Here is a 20,580-nt window from a genome sequence, read left to right as displayed (position 1 = left end):
CCGTCAAATGGAGAACGAAAATTACAGATTATTTATTTGTTGGAATTCCATGGCAGTATTAGATTTCTTATTATTTTGAGATGGAGCGGTATTAATAAAATTATTTTTAAAAAAGAAATGCAGCTTTGTTTTACTCTTCAATATCAGTCATCTCAGTTTCCAAAGGGTAATTTAAGTATAGTGATAAAGAGCAGTTCTAGAGCCAGATTTCCTAGAGTTGATTTCTGCAACTGCCGTTACTAGCTGTGTGACCTTGGAAAAATTACTTAACTACTCTGTGTCTCAGTTTCTTCATCTGTAAAATGGATATAATAATAACAACCTCGTAAGTTATTGTACAAAGAAAATGAACAATCTGAAAAGCTAATAGCACAAAGTGCTTGGGAAATATTAACCATCATCATTACCATTACCTGCTTCATTATTCATGATTTATATATTATTAGCAATTTATACAGTTACATTATTTTGTTGTCAATCAAGATATATAAAATTATTTTCTCAAAGTGGTATTTTTCTAAAAGCAGTGCATTTAATCTTTTCATTAGTATAATATGCTGTCTTCTGCATTTTTATTGTAGTCATTTCACTTCTTAGTTTTCAGGAACATTTTTTACCTCTATTATGTCAGTTAAGGCAGCCTGAGAGGCAGTATTAACTTTTTTTTTTTTAATGTTGCTTAATACAGTTTTATGGAATTACACTTTTTCTAAAATTTTTTCTGACATAAATACACTCTAACACTGAAAGGTTGTCCTCTCTCAACTTCATGCTAAATACTGGATCCTAGACTCTTGAGAGCTAAATAAAGCATATCTTTAAGCTGCAGTTTCATATTAAATTGAAAATGAATTTTTAAAATCTGCTCATTTAGATGAAATATTAGGGAATAGTTACTAAATTTACCAAATGTTATAAGAAACATGTGTTCAAGTCTTCTTTATACTCCATTCCATAAGGTGGTAAACTACTTGTCTGTTTTTCTTACAGAAGTTGATTCGAGTCAGTTGAGACGTCAGTTGTGTGGAGGAAGTCAGGCCGCCATAGAAAGAATGATCCACTTTGGACGAGAGCTGCAAGCAATGAGTGAACAGCTGAGGAGAGACTGTGGCAAGAACACTGCAAATAAAAAAATGTTGAAGGTGAATATATTTTTTGTTGAAAAATTATAAATGCGTCAAAGGAACTAAAATGTAGTTTTGTGAAACATTGAGCAGTGTCCTGGAAATTCTTGTTAGGGAACTTGGACCTGACCTTCCCCTTGGCTCCTTGCCCATTTGAGAGTAGAAATGTTTGATGAAGTTAGGCAGTTCTGATCTACTGGAAATAGAATTGGACTTAAGTGCTTATCAACATTGTGTGTCTTAACTTAGTTTAATTCTTAGTTTTATTTTCTCAGCTGTAAAATCAGCAGTTACTAGGAGAAATATTGGTGTGCAGAGAAAACTATAAATTTGAAATACTATTTTAGTAAATACTGTTCACGGTTATAGCAATTTGGATGTATAACACATGGTTCTTATTTTGATGGGGATTAGTGAAGAATTGGGTCACTTTGTGACCAGAACAGTTGAAATGCATTTTAAAGTCTCTTCTGGATTGTTGTCCATGAGCTAGTAGGATGGATACAATTTAATTCAGTAAAGTAGCCACAGTTTTGTGTACCAGTTGAAGGTGGAGGGTCTTTCTCCTAACTGAAGTCAGCATTGCAGTTGTAGAGATGTATAGCTCTTTAACTGTTGGTTCATTATAAACATTTTCTTCTGAATATTTTGGAAGAAGACTGAAGAGTTAAAGGGGAGATGAATGTAGTGGCCTTGAGACTGATGTTTGGGTATGGTAGGAAAGGGCAAAAGATGATATGCTCATTGGAACATTTTGGATTTTTAGATTAGAGATGCTCCATTAAGTGAATATTTTTAAATTTGAAAAAATCTGAAATCTGAAACAGCACAAGTCTAGGACATAACATACTTGCTTGGCCTAGGATGGGCTATAGAGCTGCCTACAACACACCTCAAGTTAAAGGCATGCAATCTTGTATTTCCCTAGCTGAGATGGGAAGACAGGTGTATTTATCAGACTTCGTACTTCATCTACTTGATAGTATAAAAACTGCTATTTCTAGTGGTTACCCTGAGCTATCAAAAAAGTTAAATGATTTTTAGGCTACATAAAAATAATTGGTGGATTTTGTAATTGAAAAAGTCAAATCAGACAATATATCTGGAAAATAACTATCCACATTTGCCTTAGAATATTAAGATTTTCATGAAGTCAGATTGTCTTAAAACTCCTCCATTTTTTCATTTTTATTTATTTTTTATTTTTAAACTTATTATAGAGATGAGGTCTCACTGTATTGCTGAGTCTGGTCTTGAACTTCTGGGCTCAAGCAATCCTTCTGCTTTGGCTTCTGAAAGTGCCAGGATTATAGTCATGAGCCACCATGCCTGGCCTAACTCTTCCCCTTGTAAATATTTATCTTTGTTGTTGTGTTGTGTGTGTGGTGTTTTTTTTTTTTTTTTTTTTTTTGAGATGGCATCTCACTCTGCCGCCCAGGGTGGAGTGCAGTGGTGTGATCTTAGCTGCAGCCTCCACTTCCCGGGTTCAAGTGGTTCAAGCGATTATCCTGCCTCAGCCTCCTGAGTAGCCGGGACTATAAGCAGATACAACAACATCCAGCTAAGTTTTGTATTTTTAGTAGAGACAGGGTTTCACCATATTGGCCAGGCTGCTCAACTCCTGACCTCCTGATCCTGCCCACCTCGGCCTCCAAAATGCTGGAATTACAGGCATGAGCCACTGAGTCTGGCCTTAAATATTTATCTTAATGACTATGCCTCCACTGTGTAGCACCAAGGTAGTCAATATATGTTTATTAAATTGAAGTAGAATTTATTTGAAAACTATAACAGATTTTTCCACATTAGGGATTTTCATTACCATGCAACTTTGTAGAACTTTTGCCGGTACTAGGAGTGCTAAGAAAAAACTTAACATTAGGCTTTTTATTAAGTTATTTTAGGTGTCTAAAATTATCCATTTGGAAAACTGAGTACTTCTTTGGTAGGTACTGAGGATGTTTTAGGGCAGTTGTTTTCAACATATTTGGTGTCTGACTCCTTTAAAAATGATTAAAGATTCCTAAAGAGTTTTTGTTTATATGTGTTACATCTATCAATATTTCCTATATTAAAGTTATTCATTTTAAAATAACAAATCCATTAAATAAGTAACGTAAGTTATTTTTATGAAAAATAACTATCTTCCCCAAGCAAAAAAAAAAAAAAAAAAAAAAAAAAAAAGGACCTGGTGCAGTGGTGCTGCATGATGCCTCTAATCCCAGCTACTCAGGAGGAGGCTGAGGCAGGAGGATCACTTGAGCCCAGGAATTCAGGTTCAGCCTGTGCAACATAGGGAGACCTTGTCTCTTAAAAAAAAAAAAAAAAAATCAGAAGAGTGGCGCTGCTTTAAACTGTTGTAAGTCTCTTTAATGCCTGGTTTAATAGGTGAGCTGTATTCACATACAGACCAGACTGCATTCAGACTGTTGTATCACACGTCACATACCTCTGGAAAACTCCACTGTATAGTCATGAGGAAATGAAAGAGAAAAGGGCAAGGAACATCTTAGTACTACTATTATAAAAATAATTTGGGGCTGGGCATGGCGGCTCATGCTTGTAGTCCCAGCACTTTGGGAGGCCAAGGCAGGCGGATCACCAGGTCAGGAGTTTGAAACCAGCCTGACCAACATGGCAAAACCCCGTCTCTACTAAAAAATAAAAAAATTAGCTGGGTGTGGTGGCACGTGCCAGTAATCCCAGCTACTCAGGAGGCTGAGGCAGGAGAATCGCTAGAACCCAGGAGGCGGAGGTTGTAGTGAGCCAAAAATTGTGCCACTACACTCCAGCCTGTGCGACAGAGTGAGACAATGTCTCAAAAAAAAAAAAAAAAAAAAAAAAAAAAAAAAAGTTTGACTTTACACACCCCCTCAAAGGTTCTTGGACCCAGGTGTCCCCAAACCATACTTTGAGCACTTTGTTTAGGGCATATTTGGGAATGTGAAAATTTTTTTTAAGAATTCTTAGACTTTTTTACACTAGGTCATCTGACTTGGTTTTCTTGTTAAAACTTTATATTAATTAAGCAAGATGAAGAAAGATTTGATTTATGTAGTCCCTTTGAAAATTTAAGATTATACTCTATTAGCTTACTTTGTGTTTGATTCTTATTTATGTGAAGCTCAGAAGATGACATTATATGGCCAGTTCTCAAAGATATTCCTTGGTGTTATATACTAAGTTGTGTGAAGATGTGTCATCTTCATCTAAAGAGTATAGATGGCTTTCATTTTGCACCTCTAACTTCTGAGAAAATGCCAGCTACTTTCAGAGACTTTCTTAGTATTCCGAGCTGCTTCCATTCTCTTGTCTCAAACTTATCTTAATCTAGTTAAGGATAAGATGAGTAACTGACCCACCTTAAAAGAAGCCAAAGAACAAGGCTGGATAATTGGAAGGCAACATGAAGAGAAAACAGGTTTAGAAATCATTCTACCTCTCTTTGTCACTTGAGTTCAAATCATTCCACTTCTCTTTGTCACTTCAACTTGTAGGGTTTTTAAAAAATTCTCATTTTTAGGTTTATATAAACTTTGAGTCATATGACTCAGAAGTTCATGCAAATACACACACACACACACACACACACACACACGAGAAAGAGAGAGAGATTGAGAGATGTGATGAGTGTTGAAGGTCAGGTGGCCCACTGTTTGTTGGCCTTTTTCCTTTTAGTTTTTTGTCTTCCTTTCCTCTTTTCCTGTTGTCTTTGTTCCTTATCTGCCTATGTCTTCCAGTGGCTCCCCAAAGAACTCTCGAATTGTTTGTTCAGCAGCTGCTTACTGAATTTTTGCAGTGTGGAGAGGCTTTGTTGTAGGGACTCTGAAAAGTATGAATGAGTTAGCCCCAGCCTGCAAGGAGCCTTTAATCTAGTAACTGAAGTAGCAATAGAACCATTTAGTCACCCTATTTAGAAATAGTCACCCTGTTTAGAAATGCTCCAGATTCTAAGCCAAATATGAATACAATTTGAAAATCCTACCTAAAAAAGGGGTGTCACATTTCCCTCAGAAGTTATTCCACTGAGGTAATGCTTTTTGCTTTGAAATAAAAAATAAGCCATAATGCTACATATTTCAGATATTTTTAGTTTAATGCCTTAACTCCCAGGTTGTGCATATATTTTACCTAGTTAACTGTAGTGACACTATTTTATATTGTTTTAATTGTCATAAGAATGTATTTCCTCCCAGTTTCTATTTCTATTTTAAAAATAATTTCCTATTATTTTGAGATGGAGTCTCACTATGTTGCCTGTCTGGAGTGCAGTGGCATGATCATAGCGCCTCCTGGGTTCAAGTGATTCTTCTGCCTCAGCCTCCTGAGTAGCTGCGACTAGAGGTGCATGCCACTACACCCAGCTACTTTCTGTATTTTTGGTTTCACCATGTTGGACAGAATGGTCTCGATCTCTTGACCTCATGATCCACCCCACCCCAGCCTCCCAAAGTGCTGGGATTACAGGCGTGAGCCACACCACACCCAGCCTAATTTCCAATTATTTTTAAATGGCTACACGAGGCTGGGTGTGGTGGCTCACATCTATAATCCCAACATTTTGGGAGGCTGAGGCAGGAGGATTGCTTGAGACCAGAAGTTCAAGACCAGCCTGGACAACAGAGCGAGACCCAGTCTCTACAAAAAATTTTAAAATTAGCTGGGTGTGGTGGCTTATACCTGCAGTCCAGGCTACTCAGGAGGTGGAGGCAGGAGGATTGCTTGAGCCTAGGAGTTCGAGGCTCCAGTGACTTGTGTTTACACCACTGCACTCCAGCCTGGGTGACATAGCAAGACCCTGTCTTAAAAAAACAAAAAGGCGCAACAATCTTGCTTGTTCATCACATGTACCCCAAAACCTAAAATGCAATAAATTAAAAAAACAAACAAAAAACAAAAAGGCTCCATGATATTTTATTGTTGCTGTATAGGTTTATTTCAACATTCCTCTGTTGTTGGATTTTTCCATTTGCTTTTATGTCAGATGCTTTAGTGACATCTTTATATGGGTGTCTTTGTTTCTTAAAATTATTCCACTGAGATAGTTTTAGAATTGAGTCAAAGAATATGAACATTTATTACAGCTGTCTCTACATGTTGCTATACTGGTTTTCAAAAACCCTCTGTCAACTTTTGCCACTAGTAATAAAAGAATGTACAGTGGCACTACTACGTTAATGCTGCTTTAGTGGGTTTAACATGTTAGTATCTTAAAATGACTTATTTGCATTTCTTTGGTTATCATTACGTTAACTTTTACAGCAGGCTTTCAACCATTAATATAGTTTTGCCAGTTTCAGTCATTTTCCTTTGTGAAGAAAGAATAAAGTTCTTGATGTTTACTACTGGGAGTTCGATGATATAAACCTTTTTTTTTCTTTTTAAGATTGTTGTTTTGTTGCTTACAGCTTCACTCTACTTGCAAGCCATGTTTTATAGTGTTGTTACATGGTCCTTCTAAAATGAAGTCTAATCTATATTACTTTCTTTCATTTAAAACCTTATTTCCTTATTGGAAAAACTTGAAGCTTTTTAGTGTGGCTTTGGGGGTATTTTAGCATGTAACCCCTTACCCATGTTTCCAACCATGCATTTTTCTCCTTTCTCTCAGTCTCAGTTTGCATGTATTAAGTTAGTAGTAATGTACTGTGTGTTGTTATTTACATGTAAACCTTCCCCAGGAGACTTGTGAGTTCCCTGAAGCAGTGACTAGGTCCTGGTCATCACTGTGTCCTCAATATCTGGCAGCTGTGTTCAATAAACATATGTTGGATTGCACTGAAAATGAAGTAACAGCACAATTTTAGATGTTTTTCCCTCTTAATGTTTAGACTGGTAACTAAAAGAATCTATTTTACTATTCATTGCCTCAGTTTGCTTCTCTAGATGATAGACATGATATCAACGTTACAAGATTATTGTAAGGATTAAGTAGATGATCCATGTTAGTGCTTGAAACACTTCTTCACACAGTATTAGTGCACAATACATTGCTGTCATTTTAAAGAACTAGCTTGTTCTCTGAGGTTTGGTTTTATTAGAGTGTAGTCTTTTTTTAAGTTCCAGGGTACATGTGCAGGGTGTGCAGGTTGCATAGGTAAATGTGTGCCATGGTGGTTTGCTTCACCAGACACTGTAGTCTTAAGATTTGGGACTGTGACATTTCACATTTTTGGTGGCATGTTAAGATGTAGGCTGTGAATATAGTTTTGTACTTGGAAAGGTTTATCAATTATTCCTTGGAAAAATTGTTCAGTATTTCTTTTTAAATTTATCTGTACTATGGGTATGGTACCTTCATCAGATGGTTATGGGGTAAATTAAGTCTTGAGCAAAGCTCAGTCTTTTAAAATAACTGATTTTTTTTTTTTTTTTTTTTTTTGGGAGACTGAGTCTCTCTGTGTCATCCAGGCTATAGCGCAGTGGTGCAATCTCAGCTCATTGTAACCTCTGCCTCCCAGGTTCAAGCAATTCTCCTGCCTCAGCCTCCCAAGTAGCTGGGATTAGAGCTGTGTGCCACCATGCCCAACTAATTTTTGTATTTTTAGTAGAGACAGGGTTTCACTATATTGGCCAGGCTAGTCTTGAACTCCTGGCCTCAAATGATCTGCCCGCCTCTGCCTTCCAAAGTGCTGGGATTACAGGCATGAGCCACCACACCTGGCCAAAAAAAAAAAAAAAAAAAAAAAAAACGTGATTGATTTGAATTAGTCGCTTTACAAGATAAAGGGATATATATTCTCTCCGTGTGTTGGGGTTAGGGGCAGGGAGTAGAACCAAGTAGCTTTGTAGGATGCATAAAACATCTTGAGTGCTGGAAGAAGCAAGTCTTCCTGTCAACAGGCATATGAATTGTCTTCCCTATAGCTGGCACCTGAGTAGCTTCAGGGGATTCAAAATAGTATAGTAAATAATTTTTATCTTCAAAGAACTTGTGTTATAATTGGAGCAGAAAACTACCCAGAATGAAATATTCAGCAGTTTAAAACAATGGAGGAGCCCTATGTGTTTGTGTAGAGGCTCATGTATTCCATGTCTTGTAGTTTGGGACTGACTGCACAACCGTTCTTCATGACTTGTTATTCTCTAAATCCACAATATTAGAGCCTCATTTGGATGAGAATGGGCAAGAACACAGTTGATCAGGAGCCTCTCCCCCATCTCTGCTTTCATAACACTTGAAGATAACTAGAGGAATGATGGAAAATGGCAGTGGAATCTGATTTCTTGAGCAGCTGAACCTAGGAGATTGTGCTCTTCAGGAATTTCAGTAGTCAGCATTTTGAAAGTGTTATGTTCCTGAACTTACAAATTGACAGTTTTCTGCAGCAACTCTCCATGTATGGCTTCTGAATTGGGAAGAATGTCCTGAATTTCTCTGTTATTTTTATATGTATATTGCTCTGAATTAGTGTATTGACTTTTGGAATAAGAAGACATCATGGCCGGGTACGGTGGCTCACCCTGTAATCCCAGCACTTTGGGAGGCCGAGGCAGCGGATCACGAGGTCAAGAGATCGAGACCTTCCTGGCCAACATGGTGAAACCCCGTCTCTACTAAAAATACCGTACAAAAAAATTAGCTGGACGTGGCGGCGTGTGCCTGTAGTCCCAGCTACTCAGGAGGCTGAGGCAGGAGAATTGATTGAACCCAGGAGGCAAAGGTTGCAGTGAACCTAGGTCATGCCACTGCACTCCAGCCTGGTGATGGAGACTCTGTCTCAAAAAAATAAAAATTAAAAAAAGACATAATTTATTGAGAGATTAGAATGAACTGATACTGCTTCATTTAGTCCTCATACAAATCTCAGAAATAGGGCCTCTTTATAGTCCCCATTATGCAGATAATGAAACTGGTATTTAGATTGTTACTTGCCAAAGGCCACACAGCCAGTTAGTGGTGGAGGTTGGACTTGAAGCCAGTATCTGAAACCACCATTATTAGTATGTGTCTTCCATACAAAGAAGACAAAAATATAAAGTAGTTGTTTGAAAAGACGACCATCAGTTATTTTAAGACTTGAAGAAGAGTGGCTTGAGAGTAGTTGTAAATACTGAATGATAAAACAGGTCCTGAAGGGGAGCCTGTTGAGTTGTATTTTTTCATAACTGAATTTGAGAAGATGACATCCAGTGAGACGTGTCCAGTTCCTAAATCTGTTGAAAAAAGGAAATGCAAGCAGGTTCTGCCTTTGACTGTCACATTCATATCAGTAGTAATAAACTGTAAAGTAAAACATCTGAATGTTTTTCCTTCCAGTCTCCCTAAACCAGTATTAGTTCATTCATTGGGAATTCTTTTTTTTTTTTTTTTTTTTCCCTATGTTGTGTTTAGGGATGGAAGGAAGATGAATGAGAATGGCTGTCCACAGGAAAAATGAAAATAAATTAGGCTTTGCTGCATAATTTAATTGTTCAGAAATGCAGTGTCCCAGTGCTAGGAGTAAATGGGTTTAGAGGTTACAGTAGTCTAGTGCCTGGAAGCCATATTTTACCTCTCACCTTGGAAACATTTGTAAACATAGTAGTTGAACTATTTAAATTAAAACCAAAACTGTGTTTTTAACAGGATGCATTCAGTTTACTAGCATATTCAGATCCCTGGAACAGCCCAGTTGGAAATCAGCTTGACCCAATTCAAAGAGAACCTGTGTGCTCAGCTCTTAACAGTGCAATATTAGGTAAGTAAAGCCAAATATGGCATAATTTCAACTAGAGTCTCTGAAAATTGAAGAGAGAGTGTTTGTACTGGCATTTGTACTTTGGTAAAATCACAGGGAAAATGTTTTCTACAGTTTTAAAATATAAAAAAATACCTAAAATATAGACCCCCCCCCCTTTAATTCTCAATTCAAATGGATTCAAATAAAAACAGTAAAACTGGGTACAACTTGGGATGTTTGGGAAATAGAAGTTTTTGTTTGCATGTATGTAAGCATTCCTGGTAACCACGAATGTCTACTTCTCTCATTAGAATGAGAGATTTGGTGGTCCTTGTGTGTAATTCAGAATATTACCATACCAGAGACATTCTTTACAGCCCTCTTTAGTGAAAGGCATTTTCTGCCACTGATTTCTAGGCTAGGAATTTGGTGGCATTCTCTAGTTCCTAGTTTGGCTGCTGTAGAAGGAATTGGAGAATGTTAGCAAGAACATAGTATAATAATTGTCACAAGAGGCTAGAAGGGAACAGGGTATATTTGAAGAAAATGAAGAGGTCAAGAAATAGAGGTTTTGATGGAGCGAATGAGAATGGAAATGAGTGAAGAGCCTGAATATCAGAGAAGCTCAAACTGATCCAGTGGAGGGCAGGATTCCTAGCTGGTGCTCCCCTGTTACCTTGTTTCCCACCATTTTGCTTGAGATATTTGCAATGGGTAGTGGTAGCCTGAGCCACCAGTACCACAGCTCCCACCATGCTTATGATATGGGCACAAGGGGCTTCCAGGTGACTTATGAGTACCCTGTCAGGACCAAGCGTTGATGTCAAATTCTGTTTGCATTTATATTAACCAGATTCAACTACATGCCCTCACCCACTAAAAAGGGTGGATAAGGAAGAGAAAAGCAATTTAAAAGTTGAGGCTTAGCCAGGGTTGAGCATAAATTGAGAAACTCTAATTTGATATTCCTGTTTGCCATTTCTATGAGCAGCTCACTGAAGAGTGATTATAGAATTTACATGCTGAACAAATATATTTTATATGAATTGCATAACTGCACATATTGTGCATTTCTAATATAAATGTGGTAGTAGGGTCAACTGTTTACATAAAACAAGCTTTAATTTTGTAAAGGGTGAGTTTTCCTTTGACTTTAAAGTCTCAGGTAAATGGGACTCCAATCTCATTTAAAATTAAAACTTGTTTAATTTTTTACAGGGTAAGTTTTCATTTGATTTTAAGAGTCCCAGGAAAATGGGACTCCAGTCTAGTTTAGAAGTCTGCACTGTCCTGTTTGGCTCTGCTAAGGTTCAGGGACTTTTTTTTTTTTTTTTTTGAGACAGAACCTTACTGTGTCTCCCAGGCTGGAGTGCAGTGGCGCCATCTTGGCTCACTGCAGCCTCTGGTGCCCAGGTTGAAGCAGTTCTGCCTCAGCCTCCAAAGTAGCTGCGATCACAGATGCCTGCCACTGTGCCTGGCTAGCTTTTGTATTTTTAGTAGAGACGGGGTTTCACCATCTTGGCCAGGCTTATCTTGAATTTCTGACCTTGTGATCCACCACCTGCCTCAGCCTCCCAAAGTGCAGAGATTACCGGTGTGAGCCACCACACCCAGCCGGTTCAGGGACTTCTGGTCACATATTTCAGACTATTTTAGGAAGATGAGGGCAGTGCCACAAAAAGTAGATGAAAGATTAGTTTTGATAGGGAGACTTGTAATCAGGGCCCGGACTCTTACGGCAGGAGGTAAAAGAAACAATGAAAAGCATTCATATTTGAGCCTCAATCTGTTTCTTTGCCCTTAGAAAATTTATTAATTTGTTAAGGACTAATATTGAAGTCTGGGAATAGGAGAAGTGTCCTTAGTGTTGTATTTCTCCAAAATTTAGGATTTATGTATAAATGCGAATTTTCTTTGGTTAATGTGTTAAATTTTCTTTGGTTCTACAAAATTCATTTTGCTCCACTGGTAAAGGTACCTTAGTAATAATGCTAGAATTGTAAGGAAAATTATGGTTTACTACTGTCGTTTTGAAGTCACCATATTGTAGGTAAACATTCAGACCTAATTATTAGATGATACTAAACTTGAAAAGAATTTGAGGAAAACCAACCAGTTTTCATATAACAGTATTTTAATTTCTTGAGTTCTTCAAGGGAACTTAATTGTTGAGCACCATTATTTATAGTCACACATACTCTTAAATATTGTGCTATATTATGTAGATTGAGCTATAAATAGTGCTTAACCTTATTAATGTGATTCCTATAAAATTAATGAGTTACTAAATTGCTATAGATGGGTATGTGTATGTTTATAAACACCATGCTGTATTATGTAGGTTCGTCTATACGTAAGTGCTATAAAAATTTCCTATGTCCGGCCGGGCGCGGTGGCTCAAGCCTGTAATCCCAGCACTTTGGGAGGCCGAGGCGGGCGGATCACGAGGTCAAGAGATCGAGACCATCCTGGTCAACATGGTGAAACCCCGTCTCTACTACAAATACAAAAAACTAGCTGGGCATGGTGGCGCGTGCCTGTAATCCCAGCTACTCAGGAGGCTGAGGCAGGAGAATTGCCTGAGCCCAGGAGGCAGAGGTTGCGGTGAGCCGAGATCGCGCCATTGCACTCCAGCCTGGGTAACAAGAGCGAAACTCCGTCTCAAAAAAAAAAACAAACAAAAACAAAAAAAAAAACAAAAAAACCCAAAAAAATTAAAGCTGTATCACCAGATGCTTCCTTTGGCCAAAATAAAATTACAATAATGTTCCCTCTAGATGCTTGCCTTTGAGCAAGTCTTCTCTGGGAACCCTCAAGACACCATACTTTGTCACCAATCTATCTGCCTTTTTTGCACACTTTTATTCTTAATCCTGTTTTGTTTTCTATCTTTAAGTCCTGAATTTGCTTCTTTTTGATTTTGCGCTTTATTCCTTTTGGAAATTTTCATTTTCCCACCACCACATTGCATCCTCTGAAGCAAGAGTGGAGTATGGAGCCTTCCCAGCCATGTGTCGCTGTTTTTGCCCTTTGTTGTCAACTGTGCTTGTGAAGAACTGATTAATAATTTTATTGATTGGTTTGGACATTGCCTTCTATAAAGAGAAATTACCAGCTTCTGAGTCTGGCCACTTTACCATTAGTTCATTTTTTTCCATCTCTGGTAGGGAACAAATTTTGGTAATTTTTGCATTTGTACTACAAATGTCTAACAAAGAAACTTGTGGTATGCAGGACCCTGAAAACTTACCAGCATTTTTTTAAATGTCTGAACTGTCCATTGTAAATTAGCACCTCCAAAACTGCAGGGTAACTTTGCTCTATGTTCTCTCACCATCAGACATCACCTACTCCTCATCAACGCAAATCACATTCACCCATATATATGCCTTGGAGATGGCTAGGTAGCCTGAGTTTGGTCCTCTCCAGAGGTGGAAGAACCTCTCAGTGGAAACTTGTAACGAAAACCTGGTTACCTTTTTTAGTTAATATCAACTTACTTTGATCAACCAGAAGGGAAATAATTCCTTACTCTCCACTCCAAGGATCTATCAGATAAAAAGTTATATCTGTCCCATCATAATTAATATAGAAATGTTTATTATCTGATACTTTAAAAGTCTAGTTCTGCAAGAGTTTATCTTATAGTTGAGTACACAATACCCATACTGCCTTGTCAGAATGGTATGTCCAAGGCGTCTATCTTTTGCTTAGAAACCTTCGTTTGCTTGTATTTCAGTGGTATGGGAACTGGTAATTTTTAAAGTCATGTAGCATTTTCCACTTTTTTTTTTTAAATACCTTGCTAATTGCTGTTTTCATTTAAAAATTATTTTTCCTCAGAAACCCACAATCTGCCAAAGCAACCTCCACTTGCCCTAGCAATGGGACAGGCCACACAATGTCTAGGACTGATGGCTCGATCAGGAATTGGATCCTGTGCATTTGCCACAGTGGAAGACTACCTACATTAGCTATGCATTTCAAGAGCTCACACTTATATTGTGGCATATAGTCAACATGGAAGTAGACCAGCTCTGCTGATTTGAAATTTAGATTTTTTAAATTATGTACTGGGGACAGGTTTTTGTCGCTTTACATTGCTTCCTAGTTTACAGCATGATGCAAATGATTTTCTAACTTAGTGTTAGGAGAAATTATTTTCCATCTTTAACCTCTTAGTTGTCTAAGAGTTAAATATTACTGAATTTCAGACGTTCAAATTGATCATCACAAATCCTTTAAAATAAAAGAAACCAAAAATCCTGCCTTCTTTGTGGGGGAGGGGGGAAAGAGGGGAAGGAAATGGAACAAGTTGTGTTTGTGTTAGCATGTGGGTGATGTAAACTTCAAATTGGGAGATGTTCCAACCCTCACTCCCATATAAGCATTCAATCAGTGTAACTTGCAAAATGCATAAACATCCGACAGTTTGAATTTATAGTGTTGATGGAAGAAATCATTTTTAATGTGTACTGTAAAACTTGAAATACTCAGGAGCTGAGTGAATATGTATGTTGCTACTTACAATCCCAACCTGTTAGTCCCAGTAGTTTTGTTTTAACATGGTCTTTTTCAGCTTTGTTTCCTGTTTAACTACAGATGACTTCTGTTGTAGACTCACAAGTTTAACTGTTGTATTATAACAGTATTACATGTCAACGGTGTGGTTATGACCTTTATTTATATAAAAACCAAATATTTAGTCAATTTACCGTGTCTTAATTTAATCTTTGTACACCTTCCATTTTTAAGTGCTTAAATGAGTACTATATTGCAATAAAATGTAGTGATATAATTAACCAGCCATTAAAAATTTACTTCTACAGATACAGTGTCAATTGAATTTATATATTAGATACTTGTATACTTTTTATGATTAATATGAAAATTAGAACAATTTAAATTAATGGTTTCTACAATTGATCTGAGTTCTACAACCTAAAACTGCCTTCAGTTTACTGGCATCCCTGGATTAGGGTTAAACCTGATACTGTGGGTGACACAGAAAGGCAACAGGAAATTAACTTCATTATTTTCATATTAATAATATGGCATATGGGACTTGCCAAGCAAGCAAATCTGCAGACTGGTTCAAAGTTATGTTGACTGTATATTGTGCACTGAATCTTTAAGAACAAATACCTTAAGGGCTACAGTTAAGAGACTTTTCTGGAATGTCCATTTCTACTTTCTGTCCTTGCATTCTTGTCACCTCCCAACCCCTCAAGGGGGCAGAGTAGAAGAGGTGCTGTTGCTGGTGTGGGTATGGCTTGAATTCAGTTGAATGCATTAAAAAGAAAACAATTCCTTTTTAAACTTTTCTCCTCCAGGATTGCCAACACAAGGCACAGTACTCCAGAAGGATGAAGTGTTGTTGAGTACCTCCTCAAATAAGTTTATGATTCTTATAGTGATCCTTTAAAATGATTTGTGAATGATTTATTAAATTCTATACATACAGATTCTTCAGTTAGCTTTGATTTACTTCTTAGTTTTCATCTTTCTGACCATCCACCGTCTTTTAAACCTCTTGGCATTTTGTTTTTTCTGGGTTCCTAGAATAGAAAGTTTTGTGAAGTAAGAATATTAGAGAAACATAATTCAAAATGTTTTTATAATTATATGAATGTAATTACTAAAACTGGGTGGGCTTATTAAGATCATACATTATATATATACATACATTGACCTATTTTTCACAAGTAATATATGAGCTGTTATAAGAGGAAAAAGTATAATCATGAACTATCTCCTTCAAAAGAACATTATTCAACAAGCTATTAGAGACAAAATAAAGCTGGATCTTACCCCAAGTATTATTCAAAAACTGGACAGCAGCCCTTTTTACTGGTAACCTCTTGTTAGCAAGAGACAGGAACTTATTTACTAGAAAAGAAAGGTATTATCATTTCATTGTTTTATTTGCAGTAAAAGGTGAGAAAAATAGTCCATAAAAAAATTACCTGTAGTCCTGTTAGTTCCTGGCCCATATAAAGAATTATGGATGAAGGCTTGTGCTGCCTGTTGTCTTGCATCTCTCAGATCTTGGTCTTTCAGCCTTACAGCCAGGTAGCTTTTATTCTGGCTGTTGATTAATATAAAAGGTTAAAATAAATGAAAATTATACATGCTTATTTATTTTTTCCCTGAGATGGAGTCTTGCTCTGTCGCCCAGGCTGGAGTGTGCAGTGGTGCGATCTCAGCTCACTGCAACTTCTGCCTCCCTGGGATCAGTTCTCCTGCCTCAGCCTCCCAAGTAGCTGGGGTAACAGCAACTGCCACCACACCTGGCTAATTTTGTATTTTTAGTAGAGATGAGGTTTCACCCTGTTGGCCAAGTGGTCTCGAACTCCTGACCTTGTGGTCTGCCCACCTTGGCCTCGCAGAGTGCTGGTATTACAGGCATGAGCCACTGTACTCGGCCTACCTGCTTGCTTTACAAATAAAATATTTTTTTCATTTGTCTCATAATGATAAAACTAATTTTGTGTATGCAGATAGGATAAAACTAACTTACAGGACTTTTAAGAAACAGACTAACCACTCATATTTTAGTAGAGCACATTCTTGGGGTTTTTTTTTTTTTTTGGATCGACTGAACAATCTGCCTTTCAGATGTACTCAACTGAAGAACATGTCCCTGGACATTTATACTAAAAATTACTCAAACCGAAAGTCAAAACATAACATTAGTTAACAGGAAATTTTTCTGATACACGTAATAAAAGAGAATAGAAAGCGTGATTTCCAAATCAATTTGGCCACGTAAATTTGGCCAAATGAAAGTCCAACGTATTGTGATGAATTCCCCGCATGGTCTTGCACTTTGCTTTACGTTTGTTTCTCTATTTGATCTTGTGGCTAAAACACCGAGCAAGTGATGATTTGGACCACCAGCCTGTATTGAAAGCAACTCAAAACGAATGCCTGTGTACTTCAAGACAGACACTACAAACACGTCCATAGTATGGACCAAAATTTCAGTAACGGCAATAGCCACTTTTTCTGTGACTTCTGTAGACCATAAGAATAGAAGATAAAGCCATATTGTCAGGGAAATGTTGAATTTTGTGAAAAATGACTCCTTTTGAAGAACTGCCATGATTGGCAATACTATGAACACCTTTCCATTGGAATGGCTGTTTTCACGTTGGCACCATGCACCATAAAGGTTGGTGACTAGAGGAACACTCAGCAGCCAGATAAATTACACTGCCTCAAGAAGTACAGGCTGGCAAGTCTGGAGTGCTGACAGCAGGCTGTAGTGTATCCTGAAATAAACTATCTGTCTATTGGGAGAGGTGAAATGAAAATTTTCTCAATAATAAAACCACTAAAAAAAAGTTTTTGAACTTAACCTGCAGCACCTGCAAGATCAAAGTACTCAACTGATCTTTTTTATTAAAATCGATTTTTTTTTTTTTTTTTGGGCCACGGTCTTGCTCTGTCGCTCAGGACGGAGTGCAGTGGTGCAATCTTGACTCACTGCAGCCTCCTCCTCCTGGGCTCAAGTGATCCTCCCACCTCAGCCTCTGGAGCAGCTGGGAATACGGGTGTATACCAGCACGCCCAGCTTACTTTTAAAATTTTTTATAGAGACGGTTTTACCGTGTCACCCAGACAGGTCTTGAAATCCTGGACTTAAGCAATCCACCTGCCTCAGCCTCCCAAAGTGCTGGGATTACAAGTGTGAGCCACCATGCCCCAAACTGATTTTTCCAGAGAATCCACTCTGAAATTAATAACTAATTAAAATATTTTCCCATGTTAGCCAATACTTTAACTCTCTTAAAGGTCATCTTTACATCCCAAATGAAACAAAAGACTCATTACCTGACAGACTGTACTTTCTGTACTTTAACTTTCTTGGAGTCATTTCCTTTTTCGCAGTCTTCATTTTTCTTTTGCAAATTAACTAAAAAAATGAATTACATTTTCTAGTTAGAATTCATGTAAAAATAAATCAGGAAATTTGCTGGAATTCACTTTAAGCATCCACTACACACCAATGTGGATGCAGTTTTTATCAGTATGACATGCAGGGAACAGGCTCCAGCTAACCTTGGCCAGGCCCCTGCTGTCTAAGGGCCATCCATAATTGACTGGAAACATCTGAAGTGCACGTGATACTTACATGAGAAGTTACTTAAATCAGCATAATCATACCTTTTTTCACCTTTCCTGGCGATGTCTTTATGCTAAGGGGAAAAAACAAAACCATTGACTGGAATGGCAGATGGCAAAGGTTACTCAAAACACACTATTTCATCTAGCTTTACGAGTAAGACACCCCCTTTCATTACCAGTATCTCCATTTCTACTCAGGAGCTCTCATCAGTTTGGAAAGCAAGAGTCACTCCCCGGTACACTGCCACCAACTCTCAATCAAACAAACCAGTATCACTAGGATTGGAAGATCTTCGTAATTGAGATCTGAAAGCCTATTAGCAGGCTTTAGAAGCAGCAAAATGCTATGGAATTAAAGTGAAACAGTTAAGTTATACAGTATTTGAAATATGACGTGAATGGTAGTAGGCCTGCCTCATTTCATTTGGGGAAATCACAAAGGATTAATTGAATAGTTTAGGCACAGGAGACAGGGAACAGCCTCAAGGGGTTTGTGGTCCAATGGAGAGAGAAATGTAAACAGACAGAATACAATACAGAAGTGCTTGTACAGAAGAAAGGCCTGCACAGAAGAAAGGCCACATGAAGGCGGAAGTGATGGGAGGTGGGGGGGGTGGCAAATGAGAAGGCAGAGGTGACACCTTAGCTTCGTTTTAAAAGATGAAAGGGAATTTGCCACCAAATAGATTTACTTTCATGTTTAATGTATTCAAGTTCTGAGTAACTTTTTGGTAAAGTTTTTTTACTGAAAACTTGAGAACCACTGACCTAAGTGGCTAAATTTCTAAATTTAAAACATTAAGGGGAAAGAAAGAGGATAGAAAAAAATATACAACTATTTAGAAGGCTAAATTTAGTAGGGTTTGACTGATTTCCAAGGACGACTACAGCTTTTGGCTTTAAACCATAAAACACCAAAGTTGCTAAATGAAGTGAGGAACAGGGAGGAAGGACAGGTTGGTGGCAGGTAAGGCAAGTAAGGGAAAAATCGAATTTTCAGAGAAGAGAGAGAGTTCAAAACACTTCTTATTCACCACCATCTACTTTGCCCTAGTATAATGACAGGCAGCTAACAAAATGTACTGAATGAACACCACGGGATCAGGAATTCAAAAGCCAGCTATGGGAATGAACAAAAATAAATGGCAAAATAAGAAGTGAAATGTTACCTCCGTCTTTCCCACGGAGTTCAAATACCAAGGTAGCTGTTAAATCTGCAATTCCTTCAGTTATTGCATTCAAATAAATGTGCCAGTATGTAATTCAAAGATGAGTGTATATAAGCAAGTAATGTAAGATTAATTACTTACTTGGTCTGGGAAGCTGTGGTTAACTTCTCTAAAACAGTGTCTGGAAGAAGTTTTCTTTTCTTAGGAATGAAAACATTTAAAATTAATAAAAAGTCATGTACATTATACGTCCTGAGTTGCTTCTGAAGTTACCACTTTTAAGAATAGCCCTACATCTAGGCAAAGAAATGAATTAGGCTGGATACTGCCCCACTACCTCCAAGCTATGGGATTGGGTCCACAAAATTCAGGACCAATTCCATATTCTCTGAAAGACTTGATGAAAAGTGGAAAGGGTGCTCACGGTATTCTAACCCTCAGGTCACTGTTGTAAATTGAAAGCAATTACATAATATCCATTTGGAGCCACTGCTCTGTGGCGGGTGTGTATCAGACAGCAAAGCAACCATACACTGTCCAGCCCTTACAGTTTACAAAAAATCGCCTCATTTAATTTTCACAGCAACCTCCTATTTTCAGTTGGTAGACAGTAAAGAAGATGGTTTTTTTTTTTTTTTTTTTTTTTTTAAGATTTGAGATAGGGTCTCGCTCTGTTGCCCAGGCTGGAGCGCAGTGGTGCAATCTCGGCTCACTGCAGCCTCTACGTTCCGGGCTCCGCCCACCTCGTCCCCCTAAAGTACTGCTAGGCCCAGGCCGAGCATCTTTCCACCACTGTCAGAGGAAATCTTGGTGATTTTTCCCCACTCCAATATCCTACCAGCCCAAATTACAACCAACATGGGAATCCTCCCCAAGCCGGGCTGTTCTAATTAAGACGCCTCCTCCCTATCCTCTAACCTTTTGTTCGATGAACAGCTCCTCGCGTCGCTTCCTCTTCTCCTTCAGGAGCGTTTTATCCCTGGGAGGAAGGGTGACAAGTCAGCAAAGGTAAGGACAGGAGGGACGAGAAGGGGCTGTTCTCCCCGACCCGCCGCGGGCTCCGAACCTGCGCACGGTCTCCCGCACTCGCCGCTCCTCTTCTCTCGCTTCCGCCTGGGCGCAGGCGAAAGTCAGCTCCTCCGGGGCCTCGTCGTCAAACTCCTCGTCTCCCTCCTCGTCTTCCTCTAGCGGCTCCGCGGCCGCGCCGCTGCTGGGCTGCCCGAGCAACAGCCCGTGCTCCGCCTCCTCCTCGGAGGCCGGCTGGCCCTCGTCCACCATCGCCTCCGCGGACACCGGGGCTCGAGACGCGCGCGGTCGGAGCTGCACCATGGCCTACGCTGCGCCGAACCGTCTGATCTCTGACCCGGAAGCAGCTACAAGCTGAGCGCGAGCAGACTTTCATCGCCCCCTGCAGGTTCGGAGGCTCTCAGGGCGGGGCGCACGCGCGGAGCGAGGGCGAGGCCTATGGCCAGTAGGCGTGTTTCTTTACACGTG

The 20,580-nt window shown here is 38.7% G+C and overlaps 2 protein-coding genes across 3 annotated transcripts in view; one reads left to right on the top strand and one right to left on the bottom strand.

Annotated features, from left to right (window-relative positions):
* RANBP9 (RAN binding protein 9) overlaps positions 1–14,617 on the top strand; it is a 105,787-nt gene extending 91,170 nt beyond the window's left edge. Inside the window, exons 12-14 of the mRNA XM_039462577.1 lie at positions 991–1,142; positions 9,694–9,805; positions 13,631–14,617. Of these exons, the coding sequence (XP_039318511.1) occupies positions 991–1,142; positions 9,694–9,805; positions 13,631–13,761 (395 nt within the window). The 3' untranslated portion in view covers positions 13,762–14,617. The remainder of the gene's footprint in view (positions 1–990; positions 1,143–9,693; positions 9,806–13,630) is intronic.
* On the bottom strand, positions 511–20,496 carry NOL7 (nucleolar protein 7). Of its 2 annotated transcripts, XM_003927334.4 has the most exons (9): positions 20,153–20,496; positions 20,005–20,065; positions 19,228–19,286; positions 17,957–17,988; positions 17,624–17,705; positions 15,754–15,875; positions 15,599–15,676; positions 15,250–15,345; positions 511–1,119 (listed from the first exon to the last, which is right to left on the bottom strand). In XM_003927334.4, the coding sequence occupies exons 1-8, from the start codon at positions 20,413–20,415 to the stop codon at positions 15,272–15,274; spliced, it is 771 nt and encodes a 256-aa protein (XP_003927383.3). In that variant the 5' UTR covers positions 20,416–20,496; the 3' UTR covers positions 511–1,119; positions 15,250–15,271. The 2 variants fall into 2 exon arrangements, with proteins under 2 accessions (XP_003927383.3, XP_074254562.1); XM_074398461.1 differs by lacking the exon at positions 511–1,119 and having other exon boundaries at positions 15,215–15,345.
* Between the last annotated feature and the right edge of the window lie 84 nt (positions 20,497–20,580).

This window comes from Saimiri boliviensis, chromosome 4, assembly GCF_048565385.1.
Source record: "Saimiri boliviensis isolate mSaiBol1 chromosome 4, mSaiBol1.pri, whole genome shotgun sequence".
Classification (NCBI taxonomy): domain Eukaryota; kingdom Metazoa; phylum Chordata; class Mammalia; order Primates; family Cebidae; genus Saimiri; species Saimiri boliviensis.
This window is presented reverse-complemented; position numbering and strand designations above follow the sequence as displayed.

What these genes read in the sequence shown, in the direction of transcription:
- NOL7 (XM_003927334.4), bottom strand. Translation starts at nt 20,415, where the DNA reads ATGGTGCAGCTCCGACCGCGCGCGTCTCGAGCCCCGGTGTCCGCGGAG. An exon ending in AGCTGTTCATCGAACAAAAG is followed by an intron (nt 19,287 to 20,004) that starts GTTAGAGGATAG and finishes TTCATTCCTAAG; the next exon opens with AAAAGAAAACTTCTTCCAGA. An exon ending in CAGAAAGTACAGTCTGTCAG is followed by an intron (nt 15,876 to 17,623) that starts GTAATGAGTCTT and finishes ATTAATCAACAG; the next exon opens with CCAGAATAAAAGCTACCTGG.